This window comes from Dunckerocampus dactyliophorus, chromosome 15 (genome assembly GCF_027744805.1).
Source record: "Dunckerocampus dactyliophorus isolate RoL2022-P2 chromosome 15, RoL_Ddac_1.1, whole genome shotgun sequence".
Taxonomy (NCBI): Eukaryota; Metazoa; Chordata; class Actinopteri; order Syngnathiformes; family Syngnathidae; genus Dunckerocampus; species Dunckerocampus dactyliophorus.
This window is the reverse complement of record NC_072833.1, coordinates 21,619,619-21,638,958: the sequence shown is the minus strand read 5'-3', so window position 1 is coordinate 21,638,958 and position 19,340 is coordinate 21,619,619. Positions and strand designations below refer to the sequence as shown.

General features: G+C 39.9%; 2 protein-coding genes across 11 annotated transcripts in view; one reads left to right on the top strand and one right to left on the bottom strand.

Moving 5' to 3' along the window:
* Positions 1 to 6,015: 6,015 nt before the first annotated feature.
* On the top strand, positions 6,016 to 10,609 carry LOC129168040 (calcium/calmodulin-dependent protein kinase type II delta chain-like). The gene is made up of 4 exons (XM_054752839.1): positions 6,016 to 6,248; positions 7,900 to 7,975; positions 8,050 to 8,144; positions 10,138 to 10,609. The coding sequence occupies exons 1-4, from the start codon at positions 6,137 to 6,139 to the stop codon at positions 10,368 to 10,370; spliced, it is 516 nt and encodes a 171-aa protein (XP_054608814.1). The 5' UTR covers positions 6,016 to 6,136; the 3' UTR covers positions 10,371 to 10,609.
* A 1,045-nt stretch (positions 10,610 to 11,654) lies between these two features.
* The window catches only part of ank2b (ankyrin 2b, neuronal), a 97,702-nt gene continuing 90,016 nt past the window's right edge, over positions 11,655 to 19,340 (bottom strand). For all 10 annotated transcript variants that reach the window (XM_054753916.1, XM_054753917.1, XM_054753913.1 and 7 more), the window contains 3 exons: positions 19,216 to 19,279; positions 14,504 to 14,629; positions 11,655 to 14,421 (listed from right to left, as the gene is read on the bottom strand). In XM_054753916.1, the coding sequence (XP_054609891.1) occupies positions 14,374 to 14,421; positions 14,504 to 14,629; positions 19,216 to 19,279 (238 nt within the window). In that variant the 3' untranslated portion in view covers positions 11,655 to 14,373. The remainder of the gene's footprint in view (positions 14,422 to 14,503; positions 14,630 to 19,215; positions 19,280 to 19,340) is intronic.

Here is a 19,340-nt window from a genome sequence, read left to right as displayed (position 1 = left end):
CTTGAGGCGTTCCCAGGCCAGTTGGGGGACAAAGTCTTTCCAACGTGTCCTCGGTCTTCCCCGGGGCCTTCTACCGGTCAGACTTGCCCTGAACACCTCCCCAGGGAGGTGTCCCGGAGGCATCCTGACCAGATGCCCAAGCCACCTCATTTGGCTCCTCTAAATGCGGAGGAGCAGCGGTTCTACTTCGTGTTTCTCCCGGATGACAGCGCTTCTCACCTTATCTCTGAGGGAGAGCGTATTTTTGCTATTATCACTACATTACGAAGCACAGGAGTCTCGTGCAAGTTAAACCGCTTGATGTTTTCTTGTGTTATTTCGACTTTTTCCCACCTTATTATTGTAAAATGATGCACTGTTCCACGTAAAATGACAACTTGATTTTCGTAATAATACGTCTTTTCTGTCTGATGATATTATTACTTAATTTTCATCGTATTTTTGATATTACAACTTTATTCTCGTAAAATCATTTTTTTTTCCTCATTATATTACTGTATGGCTTTTTCGGAATATTACAACTTTATTTGATTAATAGTCTGACTTTTTTTGTCAAAATTATTCCTTATTTCTACTAATATTCCAACTGTATTTTCCAAAAATGTGGTGAACAACTGTTTTTGTGAAATTATAATTACATTTCTGTATTACTGTATGTTTTTTGTTACGATATTGTGACTTTATTTTCATAGTATTATGACTTTTTTCTCATATATTACAACTTTATTTTATACTAGAACTTTTTGGTTTAAAAAATATTCCTTATTTCTTATATTACAGCTTTGTATAAAAATAGTTTTTTTCATAATACGACTTAAATACTAATTGTAAAAAATGAATACTGTATAACACATGGCCGTGGAACCTTGGTTAGCGTCATTCATTTGTGCCAGAAGGTCTGGCTCGATCTGAAAAGGATGTTAACTGAATCTGTTTTTCCCATAAGAAGTAATGTAAATCCAATTAATCCAGAAAGCCAAAAATGTTGACACAAAACACGTTTTTATAGTTTTACAATTCTATTTTGACATGCAGAAAACAATCGAATAATAAGAGTGTATTCTCTGGATTTTTTCATGTTAGATTACAGCTGACAGAGGGGGACAAAAAAGACAGAGACAAGGACAACAGCAGCAACAACAATTGTGACAACAATAACAGAACAACAGAAACAAACACGACTAAATCAGCAAATGTCTGACGGGTACAAAATAATATCAACAACCACAATGACAATACTGCATTGAAACAGTCACACATAATAGTAATGAAATGATGAACTATGATAGTGATCACAATGACAATACTGCATTGAAACAGTCACACATAATAGCAGTCATGAAATGATGAACTATGATAGTGAACAGAATGATAATTACTGTAATGCACATCATTGTAAAAACTATAATCATACTGCTGACATCACCGTCGCTGTAATAAAACCAACAACATAATAACACCCTGGTTAACTCAGTGAGTAATGTGGGGAAGTACGTATGTACTGCGAGTGTGCACATGTACGTGTGTACAGGTATCTCTGTATGTGGGGAAGTCTTCATAAAAATTTCTGTTTTCTTGTTAAATTTTAGAATGTTTGAATGAATTTTTAGAATGTGCTGGGCGCCAATAAAAATGGCCCCCCGGCCGCACTTTGGACACCCCTTGTCCACCAGGGGTTTTCAGACACAGAACCTCCACAAATGCGACCAAATGACAAAAAACATTTTTTGCGCAGAACGCAGGTCACAGTTTTAATTGGATTGTGTTCAAAGTTGATTGTGTTTGTAACAGTACTTGAGATCTCATCAGGGGCCAAAAACGGTATCTCTCTCTTTAAGTTTGTCGTGGTTACGCCCAAGCCAAAAATGCTTCCACGCTTCCAGTGCAGAGGTCAGGCAGGAAATGGGAGTGTGGAAGTGAATTCCACACGGTGCAAGGCTAAACCTCTCAGCTTCTCTCGCAGCTCATCTTCCCTCTACATAAATCTTCTTTTCCCTCTTCGCCTTTCAGGAGGGATCCAGCTGGACATGTTTCAGCTGCTGCAACACACCTGTCAAATTCCAGATGGTCTGCCCAAGAAATCCCCAGGAATGATAAGAGGAACTGCTGTTACTTTAGCAGACTTATGTGGCTCAAATTCATTTTGTATGTACAGTGCAGTAATCCCTCCTTTCTTCCAGACCAGACTGTGATACAGACCTGATCCAAATCTTAAGACCAATTGAAAAATTGCTAGAATTTGCATTTTGCACATTTGGATTTTAATGAGGTTTTAAGTAGAGCTACAATATGCGAAAACAAGAAGGGGGAGTGAGACAAAAAGCACTTTGAAAAAGTCATTTATTGAAAGCAACGATTCAACTGAAATCAGCTGATCAAAAGTTTAAGAACAGCGCTCAAAAAAATAACAAAAAACTCTCCAAATCACAAAAAAAATGTTCTCAGTAGGACTCAGTAATGAGTAGCTCCACCGTTCTTGTTAATCACTTCAAAAATTGCTTTATGCTTGATGCGAGTGTTTCCAGGAGGCTAGTGGGAACATTGCTCCAAGTGGTGAAGATGGCTTCACCAAGGACATCAACTGTCTGGAACTGATGGTCATTTTTATAAACTTCCCTTGCCATCCATCCCCAAATGTTCTCTATGGGATTTAAATCATGGGAACATGCAGGATGGTCCAAAAGAGTGATGTTATTCTCCCTGAAGAAGTCCTTGGTCAAGCCAGCATTGTGAACTGCAGCGTTGTCCTGTTGAAGAACCCAGCTGTTACCACACAGACGAGGGCCCTCAGTCATGAGGGATGCCCACTGCACCACCTGAAGCTCCAGTGTTCCACTGAATGAAAAAGCACCCCAGATCATGATGGACCCCCCTCCACTGTGCCGGGTAGAAAACATCTCAGGTGGGATCTCCTTGTCATGCCAGTAACCTTGGAAGCCATCTGGTCTGTCAAGGTTACATTTTTTCTCATTAGTGAATAAAATTCAATGTCCCATGTTTGATGTTCCCTGGCAAAGTCTAAACGGGCAGTTTTGTGGCGTTTTTTTGTTTTTTAAACCCTTTACCCGCAGATGCCGTCTGATGGTTATTGTGCTGCAGTCAGCACCAGTAAGGGCCTTAATGAGGGTGGAAGACCGCCCTGTGTCTTGATGGACAGCCAATCGGATCCTCCGGCTCAGCGCAGGTGTGATTTTTTTGGGTCTACCGCTTGACTTTTTTGTTCCATAATGCTCAGGATCTTTCAAAAAATGTAGAATGACTGATTTACTGCACCCAACGTCAGCAGCAATGGCACGCTGCGAGAGGCCTTGCTTATCGATGATCCGACCACGTTGAAAAAGAGAAAGCTTCTTAGCTTTAGCCATCAGGAGGGCATGACAGTGTGAATGCCTGAGCAGATTTTGGCTTTTATAGCCTGTGGTCTTAAACTTTTGATGAGGTGATAAACCACCTATTTCATTTTTTTTTTGTTTTTTTTTAAATTACAAGTTCCAAATGTTTTTTGTCTCACTCCCCCTTCTTGTTTTTGCATATTGTACCTCTACTTAAAACCTCCTTAAGTTCCAAATGTGCAAAATGCAAATTCTAGCAATTTTTCAACTGGTCTTAAGATTTTGATCAGGTTTGTATATGAATCAATGTTAATATGTGGAATATTTTCATACTTGGAGCATAGAAAACCTGCTTAAAACCTTCTAAAGACATTTTTTCAACATTATTAGAGCCCTGTAGACATAAATTAACACCCCAAATATAGTAAACATAATACTGTAGTGTATTGTAATACAAAATATGACAGAAATTAGACATAAACAAGGCTGTAGAAAAGGCAGCACGTTTAGAAGCCATTGTGGAGTTTATGTAAAAGTTCTCAGAAATCAGTCACAAGAGCAAAGATACTGTAACAATCATGTAGGAAGCACGTGTGACAGACACAACATGCTGCATGAGGGTGAGCCAATCAGTGCCGAGGATACTGAACAACAATAACTTCCTGCACTGCACAGCATGGGCCCCCAGCCACATGTTATGTAAATGCATATACATTTTGGAAATATGGGCCCTTATTTTATTTAAAAAATAATACAAATCCCATAGTTTTTGCAAGTATATGTTGTTTGTCACGAGTGGAGACCCGACGGTTCTTGAACGCATGCGTGTGCTAATTTTATCCCAAGTTGCACAGATAGACTACTATACTGTATTTTACCCTGTTTATCTTTAACCTCATATTTGGTCTCAAATGCTGATATGAAGTGGGAATGCATAAAGGTAAGTTTGGATGACGTTATTGAGTGCTAGTGTGCATATTTGTTAGTAAACAACCTCAAGTTAATTCATGCTAGCACACTGCCTTTTCCCATACACGTCAAACGGAGACGTTATAATCTTCTCTCTAAAAAACTAACTCCAGGCTCGTACTGGTGGATGTTGGCTGTATATTCATTTTGTGCTTTTGATTTGATGTTGTTAGTTTTCCACGAGACATAATAAATAAGATCAATTATATCGCTATAAGGAAGGACCACAATTAGTTTGAAAATGATTTTAAAATATCCTAAAAATGCTTCACTGCGCTTTATTTTGATAAGCATGCACCGGAACATTCCACTTTCTGGCATTTTGCTTACATGCCTGGCTGGTGGGATCCAGCTAGCTCGTTTTTGTCCGACGGGCGAGCTACAAGCTATGATCATCATCACGACGTACTTTTTTAAAGTGTCACTTAACAATCTCGCTCTCTTGTTGTCATTAGAATACTTCTAGCTTGTCTCCAAAACATTAGTTGTGTGCCGAAGTTGTGCAACAGAAACACGTCGTGTGTACAGCTTGACACAGTGACGCTAGCACAGGGATCGCTCACCAGCTGACGTTAGTAGCTCACCAAATAATATTTGCTTCACCTCTAAGTGTTCTATTCAAACATGACACCTGGACTTAATGACAAAGGAGCACACTGAGTATGCTTTGGAAATAAAACACAATTGAAACGTTGGCAGTCCTGTCTTTGCCATTAAATGAACAGTTTTGCAAAGTTCTTGGTTCATGTTCTGCTGGTTAAGTGAAATAAGTTAATAAATGCACAATTCATAAAAAATTGCTATTTGTCCTAAAAAAAAATTGCAGACACAGCAGTGGCACAGCACAGCGGCAGCAGCCCGCCCTCCCATGCAGCCCCCCACCACAGCTTAAATAAATCAGAGGGGAAACCCTGCACACGCGTGCACACGCGTGCACACACAAAGTTCAGTTCCAAATGTGAAAATTGTAAATAGTTCATGGTGTTATATTTGTAAATAAATTGTTTTTTGTGTGTAAAACAATCGTTTTCTGTGCTGTTTATGTTGTGTTGTAGTTGTTGACACATTTTGGGCTGTCACAAAAGCAAAACATTTGTGTCAAAGTGAAAGTCGTGCTTGAAATGTATCTTTACACAAAAAGATGGTTTTCTCCCTTTTCTAGTTGGGAACTGATATTTTCCTGAAACTTACCGTCAGTATGTTCTACTGCTGATTACAAAAGAACGGAAAAAGGGAGAAACAAACCTTTTTTTCTGATGAAGTACGGGAGGTCTAACCTTTCTTTTCCATGTTTATATAGCCATAGAACACAATATTCTGTGTGCCTTGAAAGATCAGTCAAAATCGTCTAAAATGGCCGCTACTGAAGGGGTTGTCTTTTGGAAAATGGCTTGGATTGAATGAGTTAATCATGATTCATTCATTTGAAAACTGTGATTAATTTGATTAAAATGTTTAACCTTTTTACAGCCCTAATACATACACTGCATATATATAGTGTTTATATACTGTGTATATATATATATATATATATATATAACTTTTTTCAGGCAATATCTCTCATGAAAAATCGTTTTCACTTTATCATTGCATTTTACTATTTGCCTAAAATTAGGGGGAATTACGGGCATCTGAACCGAAAAAGCGCTCATGTGAATGACTGACTGTGGCAACCCCTCGTCATATTAGGAGAACGTGTTGCACACATCAGTTGTGTGTTTGCAAAGTAAAGTCCATCGTGAGTCCAAACGGCTGACAAACATTTTTTTTTGAAGCCGTGTCTGCTGTTTTACTTTCAAGCTAAACAAGTCTGCTAGCCATAAAGTTCCATTTTAATGAAAGAAGACATGATGGTAAAGATGTTTATTCGTCTGTTGTTGCTTTTGCTGTCAATGGAGGGAATGAGCGGCAATATTAGTCTTCAGCTGGCTGGGAAACCACTTGAAGGTATCGGAGTTAGAACATACCTATTTTCACAAAATAGGACTTTTCTTGCTTATTTATTATTTATTCAAACCTTTTTCCAAAGTGTGAGGACATTATTTTAGTAAAATTGTGGCTATTCTTACAAGATAACAGCTTTATTCTCATGGAATTCATGCTGAAATATTACAGTTTTGTTGCAATACCACAGCTTTGTTTTGGTAAAATTTGTACTCTTGTAATACTGTATCAATGCTATACTCTCACTAAATTACGCGTTTTCTCTATTTTCTTCAAACTGTGACTTTGTCAACATCCATAAAAACCTAAAATATATCAGAATTTTTTTTTAACAATATAAAATATAATATAAAAATAAAAGTATTTTACAACTTTTCTCTAATTTTAAAACTTCAGTCTTGGAAATTCGGACTTTTCTCACAATATTAACACTAGTTTTCTAAACTTACAACTTTTCTTGCAATATTAAGACTTAAGTGTCGTAAAATCATGACTTTTCTGGCAATATTGCAAATATTTCCATATTTATTTATATTACAACTTTTCTCACAATATTACACTGACTTTTCTTGCAATATTCTGACTCAAATTCCAGCTTTTTGTGCACTAAGATGACTGTAGTCTCATAAAATGATGACTTTTCTTGCAATATTATGACTACTTTCAAAAAATGATGACTTGCCTTGCAACATTACTATTTTATTAAAAAAACTTTACGACTTTTATCGCAATATTACGACTATTTTCATAAAATCATACATTTTCTCACAGTATTACAACTTTAGTCTTGTAAAAATACAACTTTCTGAAAACTAAAACTTTTCTTCCAATAATACTTTTTAAAAATTACGACTTTTTTCTCGCGATTTAAGAGTATTTTAATCAAATTCAGACTTTTCTTGCAATATTCTGACTCAAATTCCAGCTTTTTGTGCACTAAGATGACTGTAGTCTCATAAAATTATGACTTTTCTTGCAATATTACTATTTTATTAAAAAAACTTTACGACTTTTATCGCAATATTACGACTATTTTCATAAAATCATACATTTTCTCACAGTATTACAACTTTAGTCTTGTAAAAATACAACTTTGTGAAAACTAAAACTTTTCTTGCAATAATACTTTTTAAAATTACGACTTTTTTCTTGCGATTTAAGAGTATTTTAATCAAATTCAGACTTTTCTTGCAATATTACGATTTTATTTTTGCAAAATAATGACATTTCTGGAATGAATACAAATATTTAAAAGAATTTGGACTTTTCTTGCAATTTTCCGAAAACTTTCATGAAATTACAAGCTTTCTCGCGTCATTATAATATTAAGACTAGAAATATTCCGAATTTTCTTGTAATATTTAGAAAATTGCACTACAATTCCAGTTTTTCTTGCACAAATATTTTACTTTTCTTAAATAATTCTGACAACCACCAATTTCCTCACAATATTACAACTTTAGTCTGGAAAATTAGGACTTTTCTCGCCAATTATGACGATTTTTGTCCAATTATAACTTTCATCACAATATTGCAATTATTTTTCCAATTATTTTCCAATTATTATTACGAAATCACAACAACCTTTGATGAAATGACTTTATATTGTTAAAATGACAACTTTTTTGTTGCTGTAAGAGTTTGTTTCTTCCAGGTCGTAAGCAGGAGGTCATTCAGGCTACCCAGCAGCTGTTGGCGGCCATTAACGAAGCAGACTACCAACTCTACCAGTCAGTCTGACTGACGCTTGAATGTTTATATTTGTTTTCATGTAAAAGTGTGAAATAACTCACCATCTTTTTAGGAATATGACTGATCCAGGCCTGACGTCCTTTGAACCAGAATCTTTAGGCCACTTGGTGGAGGGCATGGACTTCCATCGCTTTTTCTTCGAAAACGGTAGCATTATTAGCATTATTATACTTACACACAAATAATATACACATAAATAATGTGAATTACACAAATCATGAAAAATGTTCTGATAAAATTATTACTTTAAATAGTATAATTTTTTTATTAGGAGGACTTTTTGTTAAATTCACTTTTTTCCCTGATAAGATCGTGACTATTATCATAACTTTTTTCTCGAAAGATGACACGTTTTTCTCGCAATAACATGACTTTATTTTATTTTTATTTTATTACAACTTTTCCGATAGAATATTTTTTTGTTCAACAATAGGATTTAAAAAAAAACGTTCTTCCTTATTGATCACGTTGTTCTTCCTCATAACTTTATGACTTTACTTCAGTCATTTTATGACCTTTTAAGGGTTCATATAAAGTATTTGTTCTTGAAGTATGTGTGTATGTACAGTATGTGTATATGTACACTGTGTATGTGAAGGCCTATGTGTATGTGTATACTGTATATACTGTACACTCCTGATCAAAATCTTAAGACCAGTTAAAAATGGCAAGAATTTACATTTTGCCTTGTTGGATCTTAGGGAGCTTCTAAGTAGAGCTTCGAAATGCAACAAGAAGAAGAAGCATTAAAGTGAAATAGGTTGTTCATCAGCTGATCAAAAGTGTAAGACCGTAAAAAAAAAACAGACACCACCCTGAAATAGAAATGAAATGTTCCAAAAAGGTCACACAGAATTTTTGATAATCAAATCAAAAATGGGTTTGGGCATGCTTGATGCCAGTGTTTCCAGGAGGCTAGTGGGAAAGTTGCTCCAAGTGGTGAAGATGGCTTCATGGAGGGCATCCACTGTCTGGAACTGATGGCCATTTTTGTAAACTTCCTTTGCCATCCATCCCAAAATGTTCCCAATTGGATTTAGATCAGGGGAACATGCAGGATGGTCCAAAAGAGTGAGCTTATTCCTCTGGAAGAAGTCCTTTGCCAAGTGCAGCGTTGTCCTGTTGAAAAAGCCAGTCATCACCACACAGACGAGGGCCTTCACTCATGAGGGATGCCCCCTGCAACATCTCCACATAGCATCTGCCGTTCGACGCCCCTGCACAACCTGAAGCTCCATTGTTCCATTGAAGGATTCATGATGGCGCCCCCTCCACTGTGCCGTGTGGGAAACATCTCAGGTGGGATCTCCTTGTCATGCCAGGAACGCTGGAAGGTTCCATTTTTTCTCATAAGAGAATAAAACTTAGTTCCACCTTTCAATGTCCCATGTTTCAAATTCAAAAACAGGCATTTTGTGGTGTTGAAGGAGACGAGGCCTTTAAAACCTTTTTTCTTCTTAAAAGCCTTCCCCCGCAGATGCCTTCTAATGTTTATCGGACTGCACTCTGCACGCTCTGCAAATCTTGAACCACTGCTGCTTCGCCAGCTTTGCCCGGGCGGTGATTAAACGTTGCACAAACTTTGCAGCGTTATGTGTTATATGTACAATACATGGATAACTGATCCGCATGCGCAGAACGCCGCTCTATCAATGCTCGCGTCACCCCTAAACCAACGTTCGCTACCGTTAAACCGTTAAACGCTAAAGCAACGGCGGCTTCAGCGGTGCACCGCTAGGACAACGCCCGTGTTTTCTATTTTTTTTTCCCATTTTGTGTGCGGTTACGAGCGGTGATGAATTTTTTCACTGCTCCAGCAAAGTTCGGGCGGTGTGACCGGGCCTTTATGCAGCTCAACAATCCCACCGCGTTCAAAAGGAGAAAGTTTTTTTTCCTTTTCCATCAAGAGATCATGACAGTGTGAACACCTGACAGCAAATGACATTGAATCCACATTTTTGCCAAGATTTTGGCTTTTAAAGGTTGTGGTCTTAAACCTTTGATCAGCTGATGAACAGCGTATTTCACTTTAACGCTTGTTTGCAATAAATTCCTTACTCAATTTGTTTTGTCTCACTCCCTCTTCTTCTTCTGACATTTCCAAATGTACCGTTATGTTTTTTTCCCTCCTTTCCCGCAGGCATGCCAAAGTTCACACTGTCTGGTCACACTATTCTTCTTAACCCCCACGTTCACCTGCTGGGCGAGGATGCCGCCTGCGTGTCTTATGTCCGCCTGGTGCAGTACTTCGACGTCAATAGTGCGGTGACTCGCACCACCAAGTTCGAGGAGACTCGCGTCTGGCATCACCGTGACGGAAAGTGGCGCAATGTTCACTTCCATCGATCAGTGTCCTCGCAGGGACAGATTTAGTCCTTTTCTCCAAGATTGAAGAGTTTTATTGTCATGTGCATCGTAAAACAGGCAGTTATGTATGCAATGAAATCCTCATTCTGTTCATTCTCCCAAGAAAAGAAAGAAAACACAAGAAAAAGAATAAGAACATAAGAAACAATTGTAACTTTCCTTACAATTATGGTGACGTCAACTTTTCTTGCAACATTGTGACTATTTTCGTAAAATTAAAACTTTTCTTGCAGCATTCCATATTGAGTCTGGTATAATTGCAAATGTCTTCTTTTGAAATAATTTTTTCTCATAATCACCACGTTTGTTTTTGTTTTTTTTAAATGGCAACCTTTCTGGCATTCGTTATTGCAATATTAATATTGTCCAATATTACCTGCATAATTAGGACTTTTTTCACAGTAATGCATTATTTTTTATTTATTTTTGCAATTTATTTTTGTAAAATGACGGGTTTTTTTGGGCAAACTTCTTGTAATATTGTGATGTTAGGTTTGTGAAAGTATAGTTTTCTTTCTCAATGTATTTCACTTTTATGAAAGTCAAAATATATATTTGTCCTCATGCAGTGGAACCTCCGTTAGAGTGTTTTTCACTTAACATGGAAAATCTATGCTACAATTTTGCCTCTGTCTGCGTGCATTCTCCAATTAGCGTGCAACATGGCGGGTTGGTAATACACTGCGTGAGTCCAACTATGTTCTTAAAGTATTTTCATCACAAAACGTCCTTCCACTTCTGATAAGTCTGGGTGAGCCTTGGATGCGGAAGACTGCGGACATATCCGCGTGCGTTCTTTCTTCTTCTATGGTTTGTTGTGTCACGTGGTTCCGTCTGCGTGTCGGTTCTCACCGCCACATGTAGTGTACGTGTGCCTTGTGTATTCCATGGTTTTCACTCAGTGATCCGCTCCCACCTGGATGCAGCTATTTAGTAATCCGGCACAGTGTGGACGCAAGTTTTTTTCAAACCGGCAAAAAAAAAAATTGTTCCCGCATTCCCGTGTGGACCGGGCCAGGACATTAGCTTACATTGCATTACCTTAACACTGCATGAAGTCATGAAGTCAGCCGTGGCATGTCCGACATGATTCAGTGAAAAAAAGTTGTCCTCCCATTCTGTGTGGAAGTCGTACGTTTTTGGCTTCTTAAAGGAAAACTGCAAATTTTTGGGAATTATGTGAGATGTGAACATGTCTATTTTATGTGCGTTCTAAAAATATAAAAACATGTCGCAAGGCGGCTTCAGCCAATAGTTGGAACCCGTAATGCAGACCAGACACGGCGCGTGTACAAAAAGCTATTTATTACCAAAGGTCATAAAATACAAGAAAAATGCAACACAAAAATATACAAAAAAAGACAACTAAGGAACTCAGGGCAGGAGCCAAAAAACACACAAAAGAAAATCACTGCTAGGCAGGAAAAAAGGGACTTACGGTAACGAAAAGAGCTGCAGAGCAGGTAACCAGGTAAGTAGCGAAAGCACATAAGCTAAGTAGCAACACGGGAAAAAGTGGACCAGTTGGGAGCCAAGGTAAGGAGGTACGGGAAGCAGGGTTGGCAAGGGAATAACTGGCAAGGAATGGTAGTCGGGCAGCAGCATAAAAAGGCTCAGGTGATTGGCAACAGGTGTCCCTCATCAGCTCATCAGTGCTGCCGCGTGCACTGCAAGGCAAAACAGACAGGCGGCAGCAGAGCGACAACACACAAACATGACAAAACACCAACAAAGACACATAAAGGGAAACACTTATTCTGCCTAAAAAGCCTTCTGGAAAAAACTCCAAAAGCGCCAATGCGCCACATTAAAATGTGACGTGCATATTAACCAAGCTACAGCGACATTTTTATTATTGTTATTAACTGTCAGGTTCTCGGTGTGTTTAGGACCCCAGATGCAGAGGCTTAGAGTTCGTGTGGTAATTCAGGACTTTTAATGACAAAAAGTGCAAGAGAGAGTAGTTCCAAAAACAGAAAGCGATGGTGTTGTGGCAAAAAACAGAGACAAAAGGCAAATGAAAGTTACACCATGAAGAAAAGTACAAACTCTGGAGTTAGCTGGACGGCAGGGAGGCGGCAGGTCCAAATGGGCATGGAACAACGATTGGTAGCAGAAGCACTCGGGTGTGTTGCCAGCAGAGGCGAAACAATAAACCAGCGGCTGCCAGCTGTGGGTAGTCAGCTTAAATGAGTATCGGGTAATTAGCAACAGGTGTGCCCAGCGTCCCCGCCTCCAGCCCGCTTAAGGTGTAACTGCAACAATAAAGGAGAAACAAGCCAGAAGAAGGCAGGTACCACGCAGTGACAACCACAACAAATGGTAGTCACTAGCACATTGTGACAATTAACATTGTTACGAATTATTGACACCTTGCCACACCACAACGGCTAGGTACTAGCCAGCTAGCGACTAGCTTCACCACACACTCGCTCATAGCGAGTCAGCGCTGCTCTCACAATGCGTCAGGCCATTACCGAAAGGTAACACTACATATTGGAGCTGCTGCTACTGCTGCTGTGTTTTTATTTTTGAGTTTGGAAAACGCAAGATGTAGGCATGAAATCAATGCACCCAGGAAGGAAGTTCCGGTAATGCCAAATGTTAGGACCAAAATATGACAAAATACTGTAAGTATTACATGTAATCGTGAAAGTGCCTCTTACTACATGGTTACAGCATGGATATAAAACCATAAAACCCTTTTGGAGGTGTTTTAATAGCAGCCTTTGTAGGTGTGTCCCATTACGAGCTGTCTCTTTTTATATCTTTAAACGCACAGAAAAGAGAAAGAGGTGTGTTCATGTCTCACATAAGGATTGTGGATGATGGGCAAAATAAAAAAGAGGGCAGTTTCCCTTTAAATTTAGAAGAAAAAAAATTTCAGGCTAACTTGTTAGCTTGCTAGTTTGCTAGCTAGCGGCCGTGTCAAGTCCCTGCAGCATAAGAGTGTGTTGTAAACAATAACAATAATAGGAGTGTAAAGGTGGCTATAGGCAGGTTATTTCATGTCTACAGGGCTCTAATCATGTTGAAAAATGTATTTAGGAAAGGCTTTTCTATGCTCTAGCTATGAAAATATTAATTTATTAACATTGAATCCTATGGCTTGGGTCTGGAACCAATTCACCTCCATAAATGAGGGACGACTGTAAATGAGGAACGAAAGGGATAAATGAACAACAGGTTACTTTTACCTTCGTTGAAGACGTGACTCTTCCCAAAGACACAATATGGCAGCGAGATCAACCACTACTACCTTCCTGAATCACGTCTTCAGTGAAGGTAAATGTAACCTTAACTGTTCATTTATCCCTTTCATTCCTCATGTAAATGTATTGGCATCCATTTTGAATTGTTTTCTACATGTCAAACTGTAATTGTAAAACTATAAAAAATGTGTTTTGTATGAACATTTTTGGCTTTCTAGAACAGATTCATTGGATTTACATCATTTCTTATGGGAAAAATGGATTCAGTTAGAGTACATTTTGGTGAGTCATACCTTCTGGAAGGATTGAATTTCACTGTATTACGGCTTGACTCTCATAACATTGCAACATTGTTGTCAAAGTATTAAGACTTTTCTTTTCTGTTGATGTCACGTTTATCTCACCTCCTTCCTCGGGCAACCAGTGTCGTGTCCTTATATGAGGTGTTTCCTCATAATAAATGAGCACAATGTGCCACAGCTTTTCTAGAAAGTTTATTCACGAACACAAGTGCCAACAATTCATGAATCCGTCATTTCTTCCGAAGAAAAAAAATAAATAAAACATCAGTGAGGGTGAATCATTTCTAAAAGAATGTCATAAAAACCCACTACTACATTTGCACGATAAACACAGACAATAATGATGCAGTCTTTGGCCACAAAAAAGCTCAAAAATAAGCAATTTTAAAAAACACAAAAAATGACATGAATTAAAAAAACAAAAAGAAAAAAAAGTCAACGTTTGACCATCAGGATATATTGCGGCGTCGGTTTAGAATTTTACATTTTTCCCATTCAGTTCGTAGGTGTGCTGCATTTTGTATCTGGCGGACCATCTGGCTTCTAAAAAAATACAGAACACACAAAATATGTTTTCTATTCATGTTTCCCCAACAGCTTCAGCTACAAAAGGGAAAACACGTACCTTGTCTGCGTTTCTTCTGATGTCTTCCGTCCTCTGACGCGTCACCACTGTCGTCTTGACCACCTTGCTGACCTTTCGATCCTTCGCAGGCTCCATCTCGAATCCCGACGTTGATAATGTCGCAGCCTGTCGATATAATTATCGAGCAAAATGACCAATCAGGACCATCACATCGTTAGGTTATAATAAAAATACTTAAAGCAGGGATCACGTGACCACGGCCAGGATGGCAGCTTAGCGAGGGTTCTCCGCCTAACTTTGCACAAATTTAACAAATCAAATGTAACATTAAATTGAATTAACGTTTGAAATTCAGCACTGATAAGTAGGGATGCTCCGATAAGCGTTTTATGCTGCCGATCCCGATACCGATCACCCACGACCGAAATCGGCTGATTCCGATCAAATGGATTAATTATACATGTTTTTATTTATATGCCGTAATTCTTAGTGTATTTTTCTTAAAGGTGACCTATTATGCTTTTCCTCTTTTCTGACCTATGAATGTTGTAATGTTGATTGACGGCCGATCGATCGAAGCATCCCCATTGATAAGGGTACGTCTAACCCTCAAGCAAGCAAACATTGTGACGTTTTCACTCAGACTCGCAAGAAGACCTCCAAAACAACTTTGCCAAGTTCGCAGAGATGTGATGTTAGCAACGTGGCTAACGCAGCAGCCATCCTAAGTGAACTGAAGGCACTGCGGTCAGACTTTGGCAACAAGTTGGAGCCGCGGGTTGCCGACCACTGGTGTAGAAGATAGGACCATGACATGCGGTGAAGGGAGACAGGTGAGGGACAGCTCCATCTTCAATATTAATATTTCTCTATTGAACTGTACTGTATTATAAATGTATTTTCTGTATAATTCCAATCATTTAAACATTTTTCTTAAGTAAAAATCGCTGAATTTGCAGATTTACTGATCAAATACAGGGAAGAAATCTAAGGTGAGGCTGCCATGAGCGTAGCTTCTCGGATTAGTGTGCAAGCCCCGCCTACCGTCAGAGTGCACACTGAGTTTGTCAGCATGTCACCAAAAATATACCGTTGCAGAAACTTTTATTACACACCATGACTTTCTACAGCCTTTGTAATGTCTGACATGTGAGAGTGACATCAAATACAGCCAGTAGATACAACAACTTGACAAAAGGCTTTTGCGTTTGTGCTTGGGACCGAATCAAATTATGACTTTGTGTGAAAGTTGCTTTTTTCTCACACACTTATTACTTTATTTGCACAAAATTAGGACTTTGTGTTAAATTTACTGTTTTCTCACACACTTTATTTGCGCAAAATGATGGTTTTGTCTTCTACAATATTATGTTATTCAAGATTCAAGATTCAAGAGAGTTTTATTGTCATGTGCATGGTAAAACAGCAGTTATACCATGCAATGAAAATCTTATTCTGTTCATTCTCCCAAGAAAAGAAAGAAAACACAAGAAAGAATAAGAACATAAGAAACATAAACACATAAACATATATACCAATAAATTAAGCAACAAAAACAGAAGAGACATTAATACAAATAAATAATACAAATAAATAAATAAAGTGCTATGAGTGTGTGCGTGTGTTGTGTGCGGCGTGTGTGAGTGCTTCGTTGAGAAGCCTGATGGCCTGTGGGTAAAAGCTGTTTGCCAGCCTTGTGGTCCTGGACTTCAAACTCCTGTAGCGTCTGCCTGACGGTAGGAGTGTGAATAATGAGTGTTGTGGATGTGTGCTGTCCTTGATGAGGTTGTGTGTTCTTCGTAGGACTCTAGATTTATAAATGTCTTTCAGTGAGGGGAGGGCTGCCCCAACAATGTTCTGTGAGGTCTTGATCACCCGCTGGAGTGCCTTCCTATCACGTGTTGTACAGTTACCGTACCAAACAGTGATGGAGGCGGTAAGGACACTTTCGATAGTGCATCTGTAGAAGCAACTCAGGATTGTGGTGGACATGCCAAATTTCCTCAGTCTTCTCAGGAAGTACAGTCTCCTTTGAGACTTCTTCATAATTTGTTGGGTGTTGTGAGACCAGGTGAGGTCCTCGCTGATGTGTGTGCCAAGGAACTTGAAGGTTTTCACCCTCTCCACCTCAGTCTCATCAATAAACAGGGGTTTATGCGGCTCCTTTTCCCTTGTTCTTGGGTCGATGATCATCTCTTTAGTCTTTTCTTTATTGAGGAGGAGATTGTTATCGCGACACCAAGCTATGAGGTCCGCCACCTCTCTTCTGTATGATGTTTCAACACCACCAGTGATCAGTCCGATGACTGTAGTGTCATCCGCAAATTTAATGATGCTGGTGTTGTTCTGGGAGGCCACGCAATCGTAGGTGAAGAGCGTGTAGAGGAGAGGACTCAGCACACACCCCTGTGGGGTCCCACTGCTCACAATTCTTGAGCTGGATGTCCATTGTGGACTCTGACTGACTGGGGTCTGCCTGTGAGAAAGTTAAACACCCAGTTACAGAGGGAGGGAGACAGGCCAAGTGTGAGGAGCTTATTTGTGAGTTTGTGGGGGCTGACTGTATTAAAAGCAGAGCTATAGTCTATAAATAGCATTCTGACGTATGTGTCCTGGCCCTGTAGGTGAGAAAGGGCTGTGTGGATGGCAGTGTTGACTGCATCATCCGTGGACCGGTTCTGGCGATATGCAAACTGTAGAGGGTCCACAGTTGCCGGGATGCTCTTTTTGATGTGGGTCATGACTATTCTTTCAAAGCACTTCATAACAATAGGAGTGAGTGCTATAGGGCAATATCATTCAAGCAGGTCACGTTGCTCTTCTTGGGTACGGGCACTATGGTGGTGGACTTAAAGCAGGTCGGTACAGATGCTTGTGCAAGCGACAGGTTAAATATGTCAGCAAGCACATCAGCTAGCTCTGATGAGCAAACCCGAAGTGCACGTCCTGAGATGTTGTCTGGGCCTGCTGCTTTTCGTGGGTTTGATTTGTTTAGAACCCTGCGCACATCAGCTGATGTCACCATGAAAGGTGAGTCCTGTGTGCTCCCCAAGTCCAGCCACCCTCTCTGCTCATCAGGAGTTTGGGTGTCAAAGCGGGCATAGAACTCATTCAGCTCATCTGGAAGTGTGGTTTGGCTGGACGTGGCTACGCTACTCCGCTGTCGATAGTCTGTGATGTGCTGGAGCCCCGCCCGCATGCGCCGAGGGTCTGAGGTGGAATAGTAGCCCTCCAGCTTCTGTCTGTACTGTCTTTTGGCCTCTCGTATGGACCTCCTCAGGTCATATCTGGCCTTTTTGTAGTCATCAGCGGTTCCCATGACAAATGCAGTCGAACGAGCACGTAGCTTAGCCTTTACATCACAGTTCATCCCCTGTTTTTGGTAAGGGTATTTTCTGTAATACTTGGTGGTGGTAACAGTCTCTATGCATGTGCTAATGTAGCCAGTAACAGCAGAAGCATATTCATCCAAATCAACAGTACAATCTTCCCTCCCCGCTGCAGTTTTAAACACATCCCAGTTTGTGCAGCCAAAGCAGTCCTGAAGTACTTGATCAGTTTCTTCATTCCACACTTTAACTGCTGTACTTACAGGGGGAGCTTGTTTGAGAAGTTGTCTGTATGTTGGATAAAGGAATATAGAGATGTGGTCAGCCTTTCCAAAGTGGGGTCTTGGAACAGCCTTCAAAGCACCTTTCATGTTGCAGTAGACTTGGTCCAGGATGTTATTTTCCCTTGTGGGAAAGCTCACATGCTGGTAATATTTGGGGAGGACAGTCCTGAGGTTGCAGTGGTTGAAATTGCCAGATATGATGAATACAGCGTCTGGGTGTTTGGTCTCGTGTTTATCAATGATGTCATGCAGGAGGCCTAGTGCGTTAGCGGTGTTAGCTCGTGGTGGGATGTAAACAGCAGTTAAATACACAGCGCTAAACTCACGAGGCAAATAAAAAGGTCTGCATTTCACCATCAGCAGCTCAATGTCCTGCGAGCAGTGCTTTTCCATCGTCTGTACGTCTGTGCACCACCGTTTGTTTACGTAAACACAGACGCCGCCACCTCTGTGTTTACCAGACGCTAAAGTCCGATCTCCCCGGTAAGCAGCAAATGATTCCAACTGGATCGCCGAGTCCGGTATATCCTCCGTCAGCCAGGTTTCTATGAAGGTGAGGACACAGCATTCCCTGATCTCACGTTGAGCTGTAATCCTTGCTCGTAGTTCGTCCATCTTGTTTTCAAGACAGCGGACGTTGGCTAGCAGCAGGCTTGGTAGTGGTGGCCTCGTCGCTCTAGCTTTTAGCCTAGCATGCAGGCCGGCCCGCTTGCCTCGTTTACGCCTCGGATGCTTTGCTCGCCGGGTATTCAGCTCACCAGGACGCAGGCTGCTGCGTTCTCCCGGCGCAGAACAAAGGCAAAGTCTGAGAGGCTAAATGAAAGTTCATGGTGAACCCTGCCGATGTTCAAAAGTGTCTCTCTGTTGTAATGTACTGCGTGAGTGTGTTGAATGTCCAAAATGAACAATAAAATAGCAAAAAATAGAAAAACACGGGAGAGTGTCACAGAGACATCTGCCACGGAGGGCGCCATCTTTGATCTTTTCCGATTCCTGTACAAATCTGTCGTTTTTCTTATGATTTAAATTGTTATCTATTACTTGTAATATTATAACTTTCCTTTTATAACACGTAACTTTTTCCTCATAGTTTGACTTAAAATTTTGTAAAATTATACTTGTCCTTCTTGTGACTCACTTGTTGACCAACGCTTTCCTGTTCCGAGTATGTGAATTCCTTGGACGCTTCGCTTCGTTCAGAGCTGCGTAAAGAAAGCGAGAAGTGGCATAGAGTGAGGTACTGGACTGAACAGACTTGGTCTC